The following is an 18,995-nucleotide window of genomic DNA, read 5'->3' on the forward strand; positions in this document are numbered from 1 at the left end:
AGCATGACGCAGTGGTTAAGGCTCTTAACTCGAAACAGGTTCAATCCCCATCACCACACATGCTCGCTCTTTCAGTTCTGGGAACGTTACAGCGCGACCGGCATCCCAACTATTTGCTGGTAAAAGAGTAGCCCAAGAGTTAGTGGTGAGTGGCGCTAAGTAGCTACTATCCCTCTGGTCTGTCACTGTTTAATTATAGAAGTAAAGTGCAGCTAGCCCTCGTGTAGCTTTGTGCGAAATTCAAAACAAACCTAACCAATCGGGAAAATTATATATTATACATAACCTATAACATATCCACTTATGAACTATAAGTTTTCCGAAGTATTAAAATATGAATAGCTTGTAATATATCCGCCCATCTATTCGGTACCCGTTCGTACATACTTCATATGTACGTTTCTTAAAGAATATACACATATTTATATATATCTACGTACACATACGAATAATTATATGGCTTCAAGTAAAGATCATTCAGTAATACAATGTACAAGGACCAATCTAATGATTTTCTGATAGGTAGACGGTACATTATGTGCACTTAAACGTGTGGTTATTTTTTTCCCAGATTACAATTAGTGGTCGAAACAAGCATTACTGATGTCCGCACGAAGTATGCCCACCCGTTACTTATACTTACAAAGAGAAAACCAATACAGTAATTCTAGTAAAGTACACTTCGCAGTATTCTGGAACAGGTTTCGTGACCTGACCAGTAAATATTCTTGATGCAGAGAGCCTCGGTTCTACAGGTCCAGCCCGAACTGTGCTTTTAATATGATACTTATCGACGGGCTTGGGAAAGTTCGGTACTACAGGTGACTTCTACCTATACTCCTGTTGTTGTAACCGCTTATTAGTGATTTGTATGGAAATTAATTTGGAGGTCCGTAAACACAGGTTAGCTACCCTCACTAAATACATTACAAGTAAAGTTTAACGGAACTTCCAGTCGTTCTTGGAGCGTCTCCATATTGACGTTTTTGTTGACACAGAATTCGAGTGTTTGAGTGACACCGTACGCAAGGTTGGAAGACACACAACAATACGGCTTCTGAGCGGAGACAAAACCTGTTATTTAAAACACAATACGTGAATGTAACATACGCGTAATTACATAAATTTCCAAACTGTATTTTTTTTATTTCCCAGCAATTTTAAACTTGGTTCTCCAACTTTAAGTCACGTTTTCTTTAATGTAATATGCTCTATTTAATATCAATCTCTGTCATACAACCAGAAATCGAAACGTTGGGCTATAGTTAGTGATTCTTCAATTATCTTACACGCACATGCTATTTTTGATTCGCACGGAAGCTAAAACACACAGGTTAAACGGATCGCTAAAGTTCACCCATAAATATCTTGATCTTTAAGTCGAAGGTGCTGACCACCCGAGAACACCTGCCACCTACTTGAAGGTGATTATAAACTGAATAGAGAGATTGAATGTTCCGATAATAATGTTTCAACAGCTGACGGTGTGAAAAATGTTCGGTACCTTTCGCTGGTTGAACCTCGGACCTCACGATTTATAGCCTAGTACGTAAATAAACAGTTGTGAATTTGAGGTATGTGTAGAGATACGAAACTTACCGATAGTTTAAAATTAGTACAACATATTCAGAGGGAAACCAAAACACAAAAAAGTAGTCTCTGTGATACTTTGGTGATGAAAAATTTATAAAAGTGAGAAGGTTTTATAGAATTAGAGTTAATAAGGAACTTCAAGTTGGGTTTAAATGATGTGATTATCTGATATCTAAGATGTTCTCTTATCTTAATTAGCTTAAATTCTTAAAACAAACCCATAAATCTCAGGAACCAAGATGATTAAACGCTTACAATCTATCTGACAGACATAATTTAGCCTCCCAGTAACACAGCGGCATGTCTGCGTTCTTACAACAGGAGAAACCGAGTTTCGATACTAATGGTGGGTAGAGCACACAGATAGTTAATATACAATCTTACTAAATCAGGTTATTCGTCTATTGTGAACTTATAGAAATAGATCTTATATCATTAATTTTAAACTTCAAAAAGAGACTTTAAAACTAGTATTAAAGAAACATTCGTAACAAAGTTGTAAAAAAGCCTTAGAAACTTATAGTTATTTTCTATACACATATAAACACTAAGATAAAGGGAAAAAATTAATACGCCGTATAAAAACCGACAAAAAAAAGCTTTATATGGGAATTCTAAGAGTCTGTATATAAGAACACCCAGATAAAGGGTTAAATTCACTATATCAGATTAAAGGTTATAAAACAGCTCTGGAAACTGTAAAAGCTATGGATAAGAACATCCAGATAAACGAAGCTCTTTTTCTTCTAAGGCTCTTTCTCGGCCTTTAATATTTTAATATATATAAATAAGGGCCCTTATACGGAACATTGTGTAAATATATATCAGTTATCTTAGCCTTGAAAAATGTGATATAAACCACGTGTCTGCGTGGAATTTTGTATCATCATGCGCAAAAAATGTTTGCAAGGTTCAAAGTTTCCAAAGCTCACCACTTTAAAGTCTCAGATAAGTAAAGAAATGTCAAAACACGTATCTTTTTCGTTATTTATTGTTCGTTTAAAAATAAATGTGACGCTGGGAAAGATTGTGATATATAAACGTGACAGTGAGAGAGTTAAAACGCTTTATAACGTCATGGTAGAGCCATTCTAAAAAGAGACCGTATCATGCAAGAATCTGGTCTCTTATTAATTAGGTACACTTATTAAAACTTTCTCTAACTAGACACTTTTATCACGAGTGTACACGGTGTTTATATTACTAGTTTGTTAATTAGGGACATTTATTGAAAACGTTCTCTAACAGGACTCTTTTTTTTCGCGCATGTACACAATGTTTTTGTTAATTAATAACGCTTCGTTACGTTCATTTTAGTTGTTTTTATTTTGTAATATTTTACGAGGAAACGATGAAACAGTGACAAATGCTTCACGACTGTGGTCTCCTATACTAATGAAAAGAAAGACAAACACGTGAATATATACATATATATATCGTTTGCATGTTAGTAGTCACTAAGTTAACCCTACACACACACTTTTGATACGTACTTACGAAAAGCTACTTACTAATATGGAAGTTTGTTTTTGTATTTTGGAGAAAGACAGATAGGTCTGTGTGAAATATTTCTTCGCTAACAGATGCACTATTTAAACTGGCGCGACTGAGAAAATGAATTAATTTCAAATGTGCTGAGTTCTATACATCTTTGTCGAAGCACTATTCTGTGTGTAATGTGCTATCTCAATCCATAGATGAATATGTACTTGCTATATATTTGGTCTATCTGTCTATCTTTTGTTATTAGTTTTAAATGTCTTCCTCACTTGTATAGTATCTTATTACAAACTTATGCTAAAACTTTTTTGTCATTCATTCAATCTGCATTTCTCTTTGACAGCACGTGTGGTAATGTTTTTTATTTATCAGAAAACAGAGACGCGCACACGATGCAGTATTATTTAATGTTCCCAAGCTCAAATTGTTTTGGTTTTTATCGAAAAAAAATTTTTGTTTGTTTTGAATTTCACGCAAAGCTACACAAGGGCTATTTGTGCTAGCCGTCCCTAATTTAGCAGTGTAAGACTAGAGGTAAGACAGCTAGTCATCACCACCCACCGCCAACTCTTGGGCTACTCTTTTATCAATGAATAGTGGTATTGACCTTCACATTATAACGCCCCTACGGTTGAAAGGACGAGCATGTTTGGTGTGACGAGGATTCGAACCATTGACCCTTGGATTACGAGCCGAACGCCTTAACCCACCTGGCTATGCCGGGCGTATCGAAAACGAACGTGCAACGTTATTCACGTTCCGCTATATATGGCGTGTCCTCCTTCTCTGAATGTCTGATTATGAATTACACTACAGAATGGATATGTATAATTAAATACGAAAATGCTATTGTAAAAAAGTCTGCATGGGTTATTAAAAGTTTATTTGTTTTGGATTTTCGCGCATAGCAACCCATATCATAGCCCAATTCTAATTTTAAAGCGAGGAAAAGCAACTAGTCGGCAACAACCACCGCCAACTCTTGGAGGTACTCTGGACAAATGTTAAAATTTTATTATTTTGCTTATAACAAACCTACTGCTCCTCCCCAAGTGCGGAGAGCGATTTTGCGGCAACGAGACGCGAATCAGGATCTTCGGATTTACCGTCCGGTATGCTGAATACTAGACTATGCTTGGCTCATTTATTTAAATTAGAGAAAATAACATATGGGATTATAAACTGTAAAGATTTCGTAATAACATCCTGACGATATGTGTAAGTGTGTACGCAATGCGGAAATACGAGTAGTTTACTTCTCTTTGTCTTATTTCTACGCTTGACAAGCGCCAGAAGGGTAGTGAAATTAAAGACATTGTCCTAAAACAAACTGTTGTCGACAGGAAACCGTAGCCCCCACACTCACGGGCTCGGAACACCTGGCCGATATTTCCGCTAGTGAGCATTGGAACAACCATCGGAGGATCCCTTGTTGTAGCCTCACGTGGCCCATTGTGTACATGCAGCTGTCGCGGCTAGCGCTGGAAACGCAGGTGTTTCAACAGTGTGTGACGTCTCTGTTATACGTAGATGACGTAGCTGACATGGAAACAGAGTCAGCACGAGACCACGTGCCTGAGTAAAGCATCTGCTGTGTTCTTCTAGTGTGGTTAATAATCGAAGAACGCTTCCTTCTCTAAGGACTAGGAAGTGTGAGAGGGAATCTTGAAGCAAGGGTTGCAAATTCTCTATCGCTTACCAGAATAGAGATGACAGTTACATGAAACAGACGTTTACTCCAAGTTCTTGGGCCGAATGTGGTTCTTGTTAAACACGCTTTTAGTAATTTGAGCTAATTGGAAAAGCTCTGAAAGTGGGTGCCAGGACGTACATGTGGTTGAGAGTAAGTCGCGAGAAGCATCACGTACTTGAGCTACGGTTAGATGGACTTCCTGCTTCTTCCATCCTCCATATCTTTTCCTGACTACCACACACGCATGGCTTTCTGCAGAGGAGGTTTACTGGGTAAGTCGTGCATTATGTTGAATTATAATTAAACAAGTTGTATTAAATAACAAGAAGAAACCCGAAGTTAAATAAAAAAAAAAAGCGAAATAAACACTGTAGTGTTGTCTTCGTGCTATACATAATAATAATAGCACTGTTATTTATGTCTACGAGCTTTGACAGTGTTCAATAGAACGTGTAAAAACACAACAAAAGTCACTTAAATTTCATAATTGTAAGTGGTGTCATCCAAAATGGATGCTATCACTTTACGTTTCTACCTGGACAAAACGTTATGCTCTTTTATAATATATCCCTTCCCTGGTGCAGCGGTAAGTCTACGGACTTACAACGCTAAAATCAGGAATTCGATTCCCCTCGGTGGACTTAGCAGAGAGCCTAATGTGGTTTGCTATAAGAAAGACATCCAAACACCCTTTTAAAATGTAAATGTATAGGTCACTGGTTAGGCACCCTTTGGAGCACAGAGTTTAGTCTTGGGCTCCTAACTTCAAGAAGGACATTTAATCGTTGAAAAGGGTTCAGAAGAGGAATATTACGATGGTATCTGGGATGAAAAGAGGTTAAGAGCTCTGAAATTATTTTCTCTTGGAAAAAAAAACAGACTTAGAGAGGATCTGATTGATAGTATTGATATCTCATCTTCGTTTCTTGTCGAATTTAATGGTGATAATAACAAACCTAGGATACAAAAACATGTTTCGTTTTCAACTAAAACAGCTTTATTTTTCTAATGGGGTGGTTGGCCTTTAGAATGGACTGCTTTCAGATGTGGTGGAAAACTAAAAGTGAAGAAAACTTATACCAAGAAAAATGGTTAATATTAAATAGATATTTTAATATTCATAACGTTTCGGGTATGGAAGCCCTCCCTCTGGTGACTGACTTTAAATTTTCTTCGTGAATGTAGCTAATTTAAAGGAGCTCAAGAAAAGTTTTCATAAATATTATAATGGTAAAGGCTTCGTTTGTTTTATTTTAGTTTTAGAGTTTACTATTGTGGATGGGAGAGTCCAGAGTTCTAGTGTTACCCTTGCATTTTATTTAACCTTTTAACTACGTAACATTCAATGAGTGCTTCTATTTGATGTTAGATCATTGAAACGTTTCTCACACGTTTTATCTTCCTAAAATCTTTTATTAACTAAAAAAACAAATATATAACAACCATCTGGTTGTTATGCCTTCTTTTTCATGTTTTAAGATAGTAAAGAATATCACTTCAATGGAATCAGTCTGAAAGTTTCACTCGTTTAAACTTTTGTCTTCAGGTGGTCTCATTTATCAGCATGGGTTTATTTGTTCAAAGTTAAGGACAAAGCTACATAATGGGTTATCTGTGCTTTGCCCATCACGGGTATCGAAACACGGTTTCTAGCAGTATAAGTCCGCAGAGGTATTACCGTGCCACTGGGGGTGAGCAGTAAGATATTTGCTGTGCCCATTACGGGGGTATCGAACTCCGGATTTTAGTGTAGTAAGTATATAAACAAGTGGATTTGAAGCATTGTTACGACTGGATAATTGTGAAGAAAACTAAATCTGAAAACATTCTTTTACATAGTGGCCCTGGTACGTACGTTATGATAATTATTAATAAATCAGCGTGTTGTAGACTTTCTAAGGGCTAAAGTACCAATACAGGATACAAGAAACATAACTACGTTTTTACAATCAAAGTTTTCTACGATGTTCCTATTACATTTCTTACCATTTATATCCCGCGAATATCGTATAAAGTTTGTTTGTTTTTGAATTTGCGCAAAGCTATACAAGGGCTATCTGCGCTACCCGTCCCTAATTTTCCAGTGTAAGACTAGAGGGAAGGCAGCTAGTCATCACCACCCACCACAAACTCTTGGGCTACTCTTTTATCAACGAATAGTGGGATTAACCGTCAACTTATAACGCCCTCACGGTTGAAAGGGCGAGCATGTTTGGTGTGACGGGGGTTCGAACGCGCGACCCTCAGATTACGAGAGGAGTGCCTTAACCACCTGGCCATAATGGGGCAAGAATAAAAACGAATTAAAAACATCTGTAACATTTCATATAAAGCTACACGAGGACTATCAGCGCTAGCCGCCCCTAATTTAGCAGTGTGAGACTAGAGGGAAGGCAGCTAGTCATCACCACCCACTTTCAACTCTTGAGCTATGAATGAATAGTGGGATTGACTGTCACATGATAACGTTCCCACGGTTGAAAGGGCGAGCACGTTTGGTGTGACGGTGGCTCGAACCCGCGCCTCTCAGATTACGAGTCGAGTGTCTTAATCACATGCCATACCGGGCCCTCGTATAAGATAATAAAGTAGGGTAAATATTTTGTTTAAATAATAGCGTGTTTGCATGTCATCACCTTTTACACTGGTAGAAATAGAAAGAAAAAATAGTTTACGTTTGCTTATATGTTTTTTTTGCATGTGCTGTATTTTTATTTTATCGCCTTTGGTTTAAAAATTATTCTACGTGTTTCATAATCGGTATTTGCTGGAGCCTTGAACCTTGCGGTATGCAGCCCAGAACTAGGTCATTGATTTACTTTAAAGCTTATTTTTTTCGCTTTTCATTAATTAGTAAAATCGTCTAAAACTTGTCGGACTCATTCGATCTGTAAAGGATTAATTTAATGACATTTTGATTTGACGGTAGGCACAGCTTTGATTGCTTTTCGAAGAAAGTAGAAAGTCTTCCTTCACTGTCTTATCCACCAGTCTGGTATAAACAATAAAACTGACTGAATGACATAATTCCTATTTTAACAACAACATTCAAAAATGATTTTTCTACTGTTACTTTCATGTTTTAGAAACTCATATTAAATACGCTTTTGAAAATAGTTTTTGTGAAACATGTCTTGAGTGAGGTACCATTCGATTGTTTTTTCAAGTCCATGCACACATTAAAAGGTTTGATTTAAACTGGACTTTGCTGGATCTTTAGACAAACAATACGTATTATTTACAGTACCTACTTAGTGCAGGGTATAAAGTTTAACAATAAGCACATGGACATAAGAAAAACGCGACCTCATGACACTAATTAAAACAGAAACGGAAACTGAAAGTACAAAGCTTCAAAAATGACAACAACAAGGTTTGTGTTTTAGGAAACGCTCTTGAAGAAGCTGTAAAGCGAAACGTTGAGTGTTTAATTGAATAAAATCAACATTTCGGTGTTATAAGATTGCTTATTTCTAACATTAATATGTTTTCTATTACACCAGTATGCACGACAAAAATTAAATAATCAAGTCATCAGCTGACGTATATGTGTATCAAAAGTTTGAAGTCAAATGAAACCAAAATTCTTAACAATATTGGGTCTCTTTTCTTCGCGGACTGATTTATTCTTGAAACTGAGTTTAAAAAGTTTGATTGATCTTGATTGTCAGTTACAAACAACCACTACTTAGTTTATTTGTTCTTAACCGTTGGAAAGACCTAACTTCAACACGGGTTTTTGTGTGTTTCGCTCTGAGTACACATCTTAATGTGATCGCAAGTTAAACTTAACGCGTTAAAGGTGTAAAACGTTAAAGATTCAGCTATGTATCTTTGCGCTGTAAACAAACAGAACTTCACTTCGCATTTGATTAAGAAGCCAAACTATACATATTTTCGATTCCAGTTCACTTATGTCGAGAACTAGCAAAAGAAAATGTAAAACGTTTGAGTATTTTGTTACTCTTACAAGCAAGACTAGCAAATACTGTACTAATTATATAGGTAAAAAAAAATAACATTTTTCTGTCTAATATTATAACATTAACTTCTGTGAAAAACATTTTTTATATTTGACTGGTTCAGTGTCCATCGCGAGTATCAGATAACGAATTCACAATGACGTTTCATTTCAATTATTTTACCGAGTGTCATTAAAAATATTAATTCCAGTTCTCTTCACCTTATTGGTGAAAAGATCTCGTGCTTCTAGACGCGCATCACGTTCAGAGACTATACTACTCGTGTATGCAAGTATTTTGAGTGGAGCGCGAGCCTTGAGACTGACAGATCGAGGCGCGAGAGTCAGAGCACGAGCTGCAGGAAGTAAACATCGTTGAACCACTCAACAAATCTCGCAGTCCTTCCTATCTCGATAATCAACTGAAGAAATCACCACATTTCAACTAGGAAAACGTGAAAAGGTACTTTTGCATAATTTAACTTCATTTTTAATTCATATAAATTATGTTCGTATACGAAGATAGAACTACACTGTTAGCACTTTCTTTTTAGTCTCTATATCTTCCATTTGCGAAAACACGTAGCTTATAAATGTCCTACCAAAGGCATACACGAATCTCCCGATGTTATCTATTGGAAGTAATCAGTTATTTTGTAAGACAATTTTATTAAGGTACGCGAATGAGGAACCACATTTTATTTATAGGGAGAATTTTAGTGCTAGTTAACCGAGTGCAGGCTGACGTGGTTTAAACGTGACTGGTAAAAACGGAAAAGTACGTGTCGATGTTTTTAGGGCGAAGTTTCACAGACGTAAAAACTAGTCCACATGTAGTTTCTGTCCAGGAGAATCTGCTTAGAACCCTAGAGAGTTCATTGGTAATGTGTTTTGTTTCAAGCATAATTCATGTAAATAAAATAATTTTTACGAAAAACATAAAAAAAAACTGATTTACAAAACTCGGCAATAAATACCGTGAGTTTATATATGTGTATATGTATGTGTATGTATTCTTGGTAGTATCAAAATTTATTAACTATCTAAATATATAACCTGTTTATCTTTTGGGCTGCTTAATGATTTGAAGTTGGGGCTTTGTGCTGATAGATTCGGCTTTAATTATTTCACTACTATAAGCTTACACATGCCTCCTCTATAGCAGTGTATTCGCCATGAAAAATATATAAAAAAGAACTTTGTTGTGCATAACGTGGCAGCGAAAGAATTCCTGATAAATCACTGCCAGCGAACCGTTTTTCGACCCACTGGGGGTTTGGTTTGTTTTGAATTTCGCGTAAAGCTACACAAGGTTTAGCTGCGGTAGTCGTCCCTGATACAGCAGTGTAAGATTAAAGGGAAGACAGCTAATCATCCATTGCCAACTCTTGGGCTACTCTTTTACCAATGAATAGTGGGATTGACCATTACATTATAACGCCCCCACGGGCGAGCATTTTTGGTGTGACGGGGATTCGAACCCGCCACCTTCGGATTACGAGTCTAGCGCCTTAACCACCTGGCCATGTCGGGCCCCCACTGTGGGAAAGTGATAAGCTTAAGGACTTAAACGCTAAAACCCGGGGCTCGATTTCTCGCAGTGGATACAGTGGCTTTGGTCTGAAGGTAAACAAACAAACGATCTCTTTCTTTTTTTTCCTCGGTATTTTAATCCGTAAGTACAGTTAAGTAAGAGTTGAAACAGAAGCAAGGTGGTTTTAAAGTACTATTTAAACTATAATCTATTGATGTTAAATTTTAAAACTGAAGAAGAGATTGGAACAAGTAAGACCAGTACATTTTTCTCAGCATGATATACAGTGCATTTTTAATTGCAAAATGAAATTCGATTGTTATTCTATTGTTTTGTTTATGACTGGCGTATTGTGCTGTGAACACAATACATAAAAACAATGATACTTAAATGTATTAAAAATTCTGCACAAATGTGATATTACTTGAACGATTGGTTGGGTGTTTTACGGCGCAAAGCAGCTAGGCACGAGAGAGAGTGTTAGGCCAAACACGAGTTAAGCCTTTTTCGTGTTTGATAATTTAACGCAAAATGTCAGTTTGTATTTCGAGCAAAGATACATGTGTGCTAACCCTCTCTAACTGAGCAGTGTAAGACTAGAGGGAAGGCAGCTAGTCGTCAACACCCACCGCCAACTTTCGGACTACTTTTGTACGAACGATTGATCGTCAATTTACAATTACCCTACAGCTGAAAGGGCGAGCATGTTTGATGTGATAGGGATTCGAACCCACGACCCTCAGATTGCAAGTCGAGTGCTTTAGCCACATGACCATGACGGTCCGTGCAAAGTGTTCATTTGACTATAAGATGAACGCTTTCAAAGGCAGTTCATAATTCATTTCCGTGTACATTTGTTCACGTAGTAAATTTGGTTTAACTCCAAAGAGTAGCAATCCTTCAATGTTTTTAATATCTCACTGAATAACTTAACATCTATGTGGTTCTGCAGGCCATACAGTCTATAATGTCAACACAATGTCCTCTTTTGACTTTTTTTTGACACCTGTGACATCTATTCAGGATAATACTTAAATTTTCAGTGTCTGAATTAGTGCAGAGTCCACATTTCCCGTCCGATATTTTGAACGCCTTTAGCATTTCAGGATGATTACAAACAGGAACATGCTACTAGGCTTCACTCTTACACTCTGTGCATCAAAGTAGGTCGTTTAGGGTTAAAGGAAAACAAAACGTCTTTTAACGACAGGTAAAAAATGATCGTATTTATGTTGTCGCTGCTAGTTCGTACGTAAATTCTCTACAGCTATTGCTTCATCCTAGAGATTTAGGAATGAGGCATGATTTTAAGCATAATTTAGAAGCTTTTTATTTAACATTATTGTATCAAAGAAACTACAAAACTATAACACTAAAGTCTATCAGAGGATACAATAACAGCATGTAGTAGTTGTGGTGAATTCCACAGTTTATACAAGGCACCATTTTAATCCCCTTAGAAATGGACTCAGTGAGGCACTAAAAGTTGTGTTGTCCTTTAAGATTCTTCATCATGTAATCAGAAGGTCGTACGTTCGAACTCCTGTCACACCAAATATGATCGTCCTTTCAGCTTTGGGGGCGTTATAATGTAACGGTCAATCCCACTATTCGTGGTAAAATAGAAGTCCAAGAAATGGCGGTGAGTGGTGATGATTAGCCGCCTTCTCTGTATTCTTGCACTGCTAAATCATGGATGGCTAGCGCAGATAGCCCTCACGTAGGTTTGTACGAAACCCGAAACAAAACATACCAAATTCTCCATGCAGTCTTTAAACGTAAACGTACGCAGCTGGTTTTGCCCGACTTTACGAAGTAACATCAGATAATTCTAAGGTTACAAACATTCTTGTCTGAGGCTCAACATTTGTATCAAGTGAATAATAGGAGACTAGCGAAAGCCGAAATAACTAACATTTTTATATTAAACGTATAACTAGTATTACTGCAATGTCTTCTTTGTCTACCGAAATGGCCCGACATGTCCAGGTAGTTAAGGCACTCGACTCGTAGTCTGTGGGTCGCGGGTTCGAAACCCCGTCACACCAAATATGCTCGCCCTTTCAGCCATAAGGGCGTTATAATGTGACGGCCAATCCTACTATTCGTTGGTAAAAGAGTAGCCCAAGAGTTGGCGGTGGGTGGTGATGACTAGCTTTCTTCCTTCTATCGTTACAGTGCTAAATTAGGAATGGCTAGCACAGATAGCCCTCGTGTAGCGGGAAGACATCATCACCACTCACCGCCAACTCTTGGGCTACTCTTTTACCAACGAATATTGTGATTAACCGTAAAATTATAACGCTCCCACAGCTGAAAGGGCGAGCATGTTGGGTGCGGCGGAGACTCAAACCCCGCGGCCCTCAGATTAGGGTTAGAGCGCCTTAACCACCTGGATATGCTGGGCCCGGTTTCCTATTAAACAACTTTGTTTGATTAACGTTCTCAACTATTGTGTGAGCTTTAACATGTATAATTTTTTATTATTTATATTATATATGATAATGTATATTAATTTTTTTAAAACATCTCCTCAGCTTTTTAATTAATATTTATTTCATACCCGAACAGCATACGCCAATAAACAGTCTCTATAGATACTTAAAAATGACTTGTTTATTCAGATCACATACGTTAAACTTTACTGTATAGGTTACGTCTATGCATAGATTTTTCTTGTATTCGTATTTATTTCGAATTCTCGTGTTGTTCGATTTTATTTATTCTGAAATTCATCTGGAAACATATAAAATGAGTAAGACGTAAAACATAAATTAGGTAAATCTCCGTGGTTTATGCCATTCTCCAAAAGAAAGGAACATTAGTTTGTTTATTTACAGAAACCATCAAGCCACGCCCACCTCATTTTGTGTAGTAAGGGAGTATGCTTATTAAAATGATCGACAGTGGTGAAACTTTAATATATATCGAAATATTTTACCAGTCTTTCCAAATAAAAGTCATCCAAGTAAGGTTCGTTAAGAGCTCCTAATTGGGTAGCTAATAATATTTCATTTTTTTCTCACGAATCCTGGAAATTAAAAGGACCATAAAAGGACTTTAAACGCATTCTAAACTACTTGAGTCCGAGAGGTATCGCTGTTAAGAAAATTACTACTACCTTTCTCTGTAGAGTATGTCATAAAGACACTTTATCAATATGACTTTCCCAGATGCTGTTAGTAGTATTATTTGGAAAGGATGACGTCAACTTTTGCTCAGGTGCACGTGTCATAAGAGCTCATGCCCAGGGCACTTAGCACGTGCTCCTGCTGGGTTGTTAGCGAAGATCAACCAACCTCAAGTTGAGAGTCGACTACCCTGGCCTTGCTCAAAAAGAACGAACACATGCTGTCAGAAGCAGCTTTAGTGGTAAATCGTTGCACATAACTTCCAGAAGACCCGGTTTTGACAGCTTTGGAATTTCTGTTGGCTGTCTGGTGGTTAATGCTTAAAAAATAAAATTATTCCCATAACGTCTATTAATTAGCTACTTCTTTAGTTATATTCTGTTAGTGCCCACATATGTTTTGCTCGTGTTTCCTTTTTAAGTATATGGGTTATGGAATTTTACAAAAATTAAACTGCCCCGGCATGGGCCAGGTGGTTAAGGCAATCGACTCGTAATCTGAGAGTCGCGGATTCGAATCCCCGTGACACTAAACATACTCGGCCTTTTAGCCGTGGGGGCGTTATAATGTGACGATCAACCCCACCTTTAATTGGTAAAAGAGTAGCCCAAGGGTTGACGGTGGGTGGTGATGAATTGCTGCCTTCCTTTTAGTCTTTACTGATAAATTAGAGAGGACTAGCGGTAGATAGCTCTCGTGTAGCTTTACGCGAAATTAAAAAAAAAAAAATAGTAGGAGTCGGAGTTCCATTTCTACCAGGAAAAACTTGCTTATCACCTTAACAGCCACCATAATTTTAAAATAAGCTGTCACCATAGCAGTAAGAACGTACGTGATTACTGCTATGGTAACATTAAAACATTGTGGTGCACTTTGGTGGGTCAACGTTAAGCTGTAGGATTTATAACGTTATAAATCGTATTTCTATACTCATAGTGGTTGCAGAATAAATTACTCATTGTGTAATTTTTTGATTAACAATAAACAATTAAGCAAACAAAAGACATTGTATTAAAATGCCACATTCGATCTCTAGGCTATACAGATGATTTCACATTCTTTATTTTGAAAAACAGACACTTTACAAAGTGTTACTTGCTCTTGCTTAATGAAATAAGATTGTTTGGTTAAGAATAAACATTTTACTAATATATTAACTATTTCTAAATGGAAAGGTATAACATTTTGTCAATCACACAGTATCTGCTATAACCAGTGCCGACGAAGCTTTTCGCCAATACCAGAACTCATCATGCTAGTTCGGATGTAACAGACACAGCAGCTATTAATCCGTTACTATTATGTTTGAAGCCCTTTTTTTAGCTGTTACTCGAGTCCTAACTTCGAATTAAGTGATAATAATAATTATGTCAAAATTCAAGTTTTTTACATAATTTAAGTAGCCAGATATATGTCAACAAAATCTGTGTTATTATACCTGAGTGAGGTTAAAGTTTAATTTAAAAATGTCCTTCATGTAGAGTATTAACGTTAGAAACGCCACGTTATGAGGCTTAACCCAGTATGTTGTGAGACCTGATTCTTGGAACGGTAAATGTAAATTAAGAAATTGGTGATGATTGTGAAATTAGAAGAATTAAGTAAGCAAAAAACAGAGCATTTTGACATTTTTTAAAAATATATACATGTATAAAAGGGTTTCTTTATTTCTGAATTTCGCGCAAAGCTACACGAGAGCTAGCCCAACCCTAATTTAGCAGTGTAAAACTAGAGGGAAGGTAGCTAGTCAATACCATTCACCACCAACTCTTTGACTACTCTTTTACCAACGAAGAGCGGGATTTACTGTCACTTTATAACGCCCCCATGGCTGAAAGGGCGAGCATGTTTGGTGTGACGGGGATTCGAACTCCCGACCCTCAGATGTATATATAACAACAAAAGGAAAAACAGTTGCACTTGAATTTCAATTAATAGGATATAAACATTTGCTAGTGTACCTGAAGATTGATTTCTTCAGGTCATCTGAGGTTAAAGGTCACAGAGAGTTTGATACTGCTCTTTAAACGTTCTTCGTATTAAACGGAGGAATAATGACAGTGCACGTGAATGTACATTTCTAGCAACGCTGGCAAGTACTACAGTGGAAGCAGACATCACGATCTGAAAGACGTGGCCCGGCATGGCCAAGCTTGTTAAGGCGTTCGACTCGTAATCCGAGAGTCGCGGGTTCGAATCCTGGTCGCACCAAACATGCTCGCCCTCCTAGTCGTGGGGGCGTTATAATGTGACGGTCAATCCCACTATTCGTTGGTAAAAAGAATTACACTGTTAAATTAGAGACGGCTAGCGCAGATAGCCCTCGTATAACTTTGTGCGAAATTCAAACAAACTGAAAGACATTCTTTTTTAATTCACTTCTTTTGTTTGCCTTCAAGTCTTTCTGAATATTTTATACAGAGTACATATAATGAGTAGAGATAAATTGTAAAAAGTGTTTATTTACGTTTCTGTATTATAACTGTTATAGTTACTACTGTTATTGTTAACTGTATACTGCGAGCTTCAACACACATACTTTTATGAAAGGTATAATCTACATTTAACGATTTGTAGTAAATAATCCTTATTTGACAAAACCTCATAAGAAACTTCTATTTAAAATTCTTGTACAGACATACAAAGCTCGGTTAACATAATCTTCATGTTATAAGAGACGACTTATGTGAACACTAGTATATAAAAGTTAATAAACCTAATAAGACAGAAAAATACAAGTGTTTTCAACAATGGCGCTTTATAGGATAGGTAATTTAAGCGGCCATATCGGATACCATGCGATTAAAGCACAGCCGTTTCTAAGTTGGTTTGTTCGTCTTAAAGTTCGCGCAAAGCTACTCGCCGTGTATCTGTACTAGCCGTTTCTAATGTAGCAGCGATAGAGTGTGATTTACCATCACATTATAATGCCCTCATGGTTTAAATGACGAGAATGTTCGATAAAGGATTTGGACTACCGACCAGAAAGGGGGCAAATAGTAACCAACATCTCTTCCCTTACATGACTAATCTTAACTGAGTTACAATTACGAATGCCCCAAATGAAAATGCGGAGAATTATTGGTAGCATGACGTGGCTCGAACCATGGACCCTATGATACGCTGTCCAGCCAAAACATGCCCCCCGCTAGCACAGCGGTATGTCTCCGGATTTACAACACTAAAATCAGGGGTTCGATTCCCCTCGGTGGGCTGAGCAGATAGCCCGATGTGGCTTTGCAATATGAAAAACACAAACACACGCCAAAACAGAATCAAGACTCATACCCTATACTTTTTGTATATGTCAGTATAATAACCTTAGTGTTTTTTTGTGATATTATTCAAGCGAAAAATCTATCCTTTATTTCTTTCGTTATGTCTTTTAAAGTTATTTTTTTACTTGTTATTATAAACAAGAAATAAAAAATTAGTTATGGCAAAATTAAATCTCGTGGCTTATCAAGGCCTCGTTTAGGATACTGTGTACAGTTTGGGAAACCAAAGAACCTTGAATTGTTGGAGAAGGTTCAGAGTAGAGCTACTAGGATGATACCTGGGATGGTTGGATTGCCTCATGAGTAGAGACTAAAATCTTTAAACTTCTTTTCTCTGGAGATAAGAAGGTTCAGAGGGGATTTGGTTGAGATGTTTAAGAGTTTAAGACTATTAGGGGTATTGATAATATAGATCCATCAGAGTTTTTTTTTATTTAACAGTGTAAACAATAGGACAAGGAGTCATTAATTTAAATTTTGGCGACATAGGAGTCCTCCGCAATTTAGATGGTATTACTTTTCAAACAGGTTGGTTGGCTTTTGGAATGAGCTGCCTTCAAGGGTGGTGGAAGCAGAAAATTTGACTGGGTTCAAGAATAGTTTGGATGAATACATGAGTTGTAAGGGGTGGGTGGTCATTGTTTGTAACTAGAAGGGACATCCTTGATGGGCTAGTAAGTTCCTTTCTGTCCCTTTCAAATTTTATGAAATTTATATAAGAAAACAAAAGTACTAACAAATACGTTTAGCTCTTGTCTCTCATTTTGCACGCTGCTACATGAAACATTCTTGTAATGGTGTATTTTTACGTTCAAAGAATACTATTACATTAAACATTACTGTAATGGTGTGTTCTTTAATTTCTGAGAATATTGTTATACGACACATTATTATAATAGTGTGTTATTTATCGTCCTTAGAATACAATTACATTAAACATAATTGTAATTGTGTGTTCTTTATGTGTTTAACATGCTGTAACATGAAACATTCTTGTTACGTCATACATGTCACCTTTATTTAGTTCACTAAAAGCGTGTTAACATTAAATTATTAATTATTATTTACTATTGTTTGTCATTCTTCAACTTAATTCTGTCCACCTGTACTTTTAATTGTTTCTAACTAGACCATCTGTCCGTATTCATTTGTATTTATCAATAAACTAGTAAAAGTCATATAGGACATAAAAATTCCCAATTATACGAAAAACAGTCCTATATAATAGAACGTAGTAAGATTGTTACTACTTCGCGTACCTTGTACCAAGTCAATGTAACTAGTAATGTACTGTATTGTAAATTCTAGAAGAAAAAGGAAAACGCCCAATGATTAGACAAACAATACAAACGTACATATAATTATAGTTGTCTCTCTCTGTATGCATATATATATATACACACACACATATACAGCCACACATTTATATAAATATATACTCTGTGGGAATCGATACTGATTCTACACCTGCAAGAGAGTTGAATTATTAGATAAAACAAACCACAAACTTTACTAGCGGACTACTTAACAGATCGTATTAATAACTTAGCACCAGTCACCACGAGCGAACGACTAATTATAAACAACAATGGTCATTGGTAGGCCTACCTATACTACGTATGGATTAGCTTAATTTTAAGTTTTTCCTAGACCGTTGCTCGTGGTACAAAACTGAACAGATATTATTGTTTATAGGCGTCGAAGTGATGTCACAGCATGTTTTGTATACAGTCTTAAAATTACCATGTAATTAAAAGAAAAAAAAATCTTTGAAACAAGCTGGTAGCGCCCCATTTTTGCACGTTTCTGGGAAATGATATATTTATTTTCCGTTGCTTCTACAAAAAAATATAAAACAGATATTTTGAAAGGGGTGAAATTTGTCCACTATAGGTATCAAAACCCAATTTCTAGCATTCAAATCTCTCAAATTTACCGCTGAGTCAAAAAGGTAGGGGCAGTGCTAAATTAAAAACTGATAATTTAAAAGCTCAGAAACAGATAGAAAATATGACATTACGAAACGCTGTAGTGGGCTAAGGATACGATTTCTATTTTAGTGGCTTCCTCTGACAGCTAATGTACGAATCCCATTTTGTGCGAAATAATACATTTAATCAAGTAGAAAATAATAATCAAAAGAAAAGATAATTTTAACAAAAAATTTTTTGCACATACAAGAACATTCTAGACGGAATAAAGGTAGCAGTTATGTATTAAAAAAACAAATTGATAATTAAACAAGAAATATTATGGATGACTTGACCTTTTTTTGCAACTGAAACAGGCATCAATATTAATATAA

General features: G+C 36.6%; 1 protein-coding gene across 5 annotated transcripts in view; it reads left to right on the top strand.

Annotated features, from left to right (window-relative positions):
- Positions 1–4,703: 4,703 nt before the first annotated feature.
- Positions 4,704–18,995, top strand: part of LOC143237942 (protein CBFA2T3-like) — a 48,044-nt gene continuing 33,752 nt past the window's right edge. For 2 of the 5 annotated variants that reach the window (XM_076477712.1, XM_076477715.1), the window contains exons 1-2: positions 4,705–5,058; positions 8,985–9,210. Coding sequence is in view for 2 of the 5 variants with exons in the window: in XM_076477710.1 (XP_076333825.1) it covers positions 4,977–5,058 (82 nt within the window). In the remaining 3 variants the exon portion in view is untranslated. Of the gene's footprint in view, positions 5,059–8,984; positions 9,211–18,995 lie in introns of all 5 variants that reach the window. The other 3 variants (XM_076477710.1, XM_076477711.1, XM_076477713.1) reach the window with 2 other exon arrangements.

Source organism: Tachypleus tridentatus, chromosome 13 (genome assembly GCF_004210375.1).
Source record: "Tachypleus tridentatus isolate NWPU-2018 chromosome 13, ASM421037v1, whole genome shotgun sequence".
Lineage (NCBI taxonomy): Eukaryota > Metazoa > Arthropoda > Merostomata > Xiphosura > Limulidae > Tachypleus > Tachypleus tridentatus.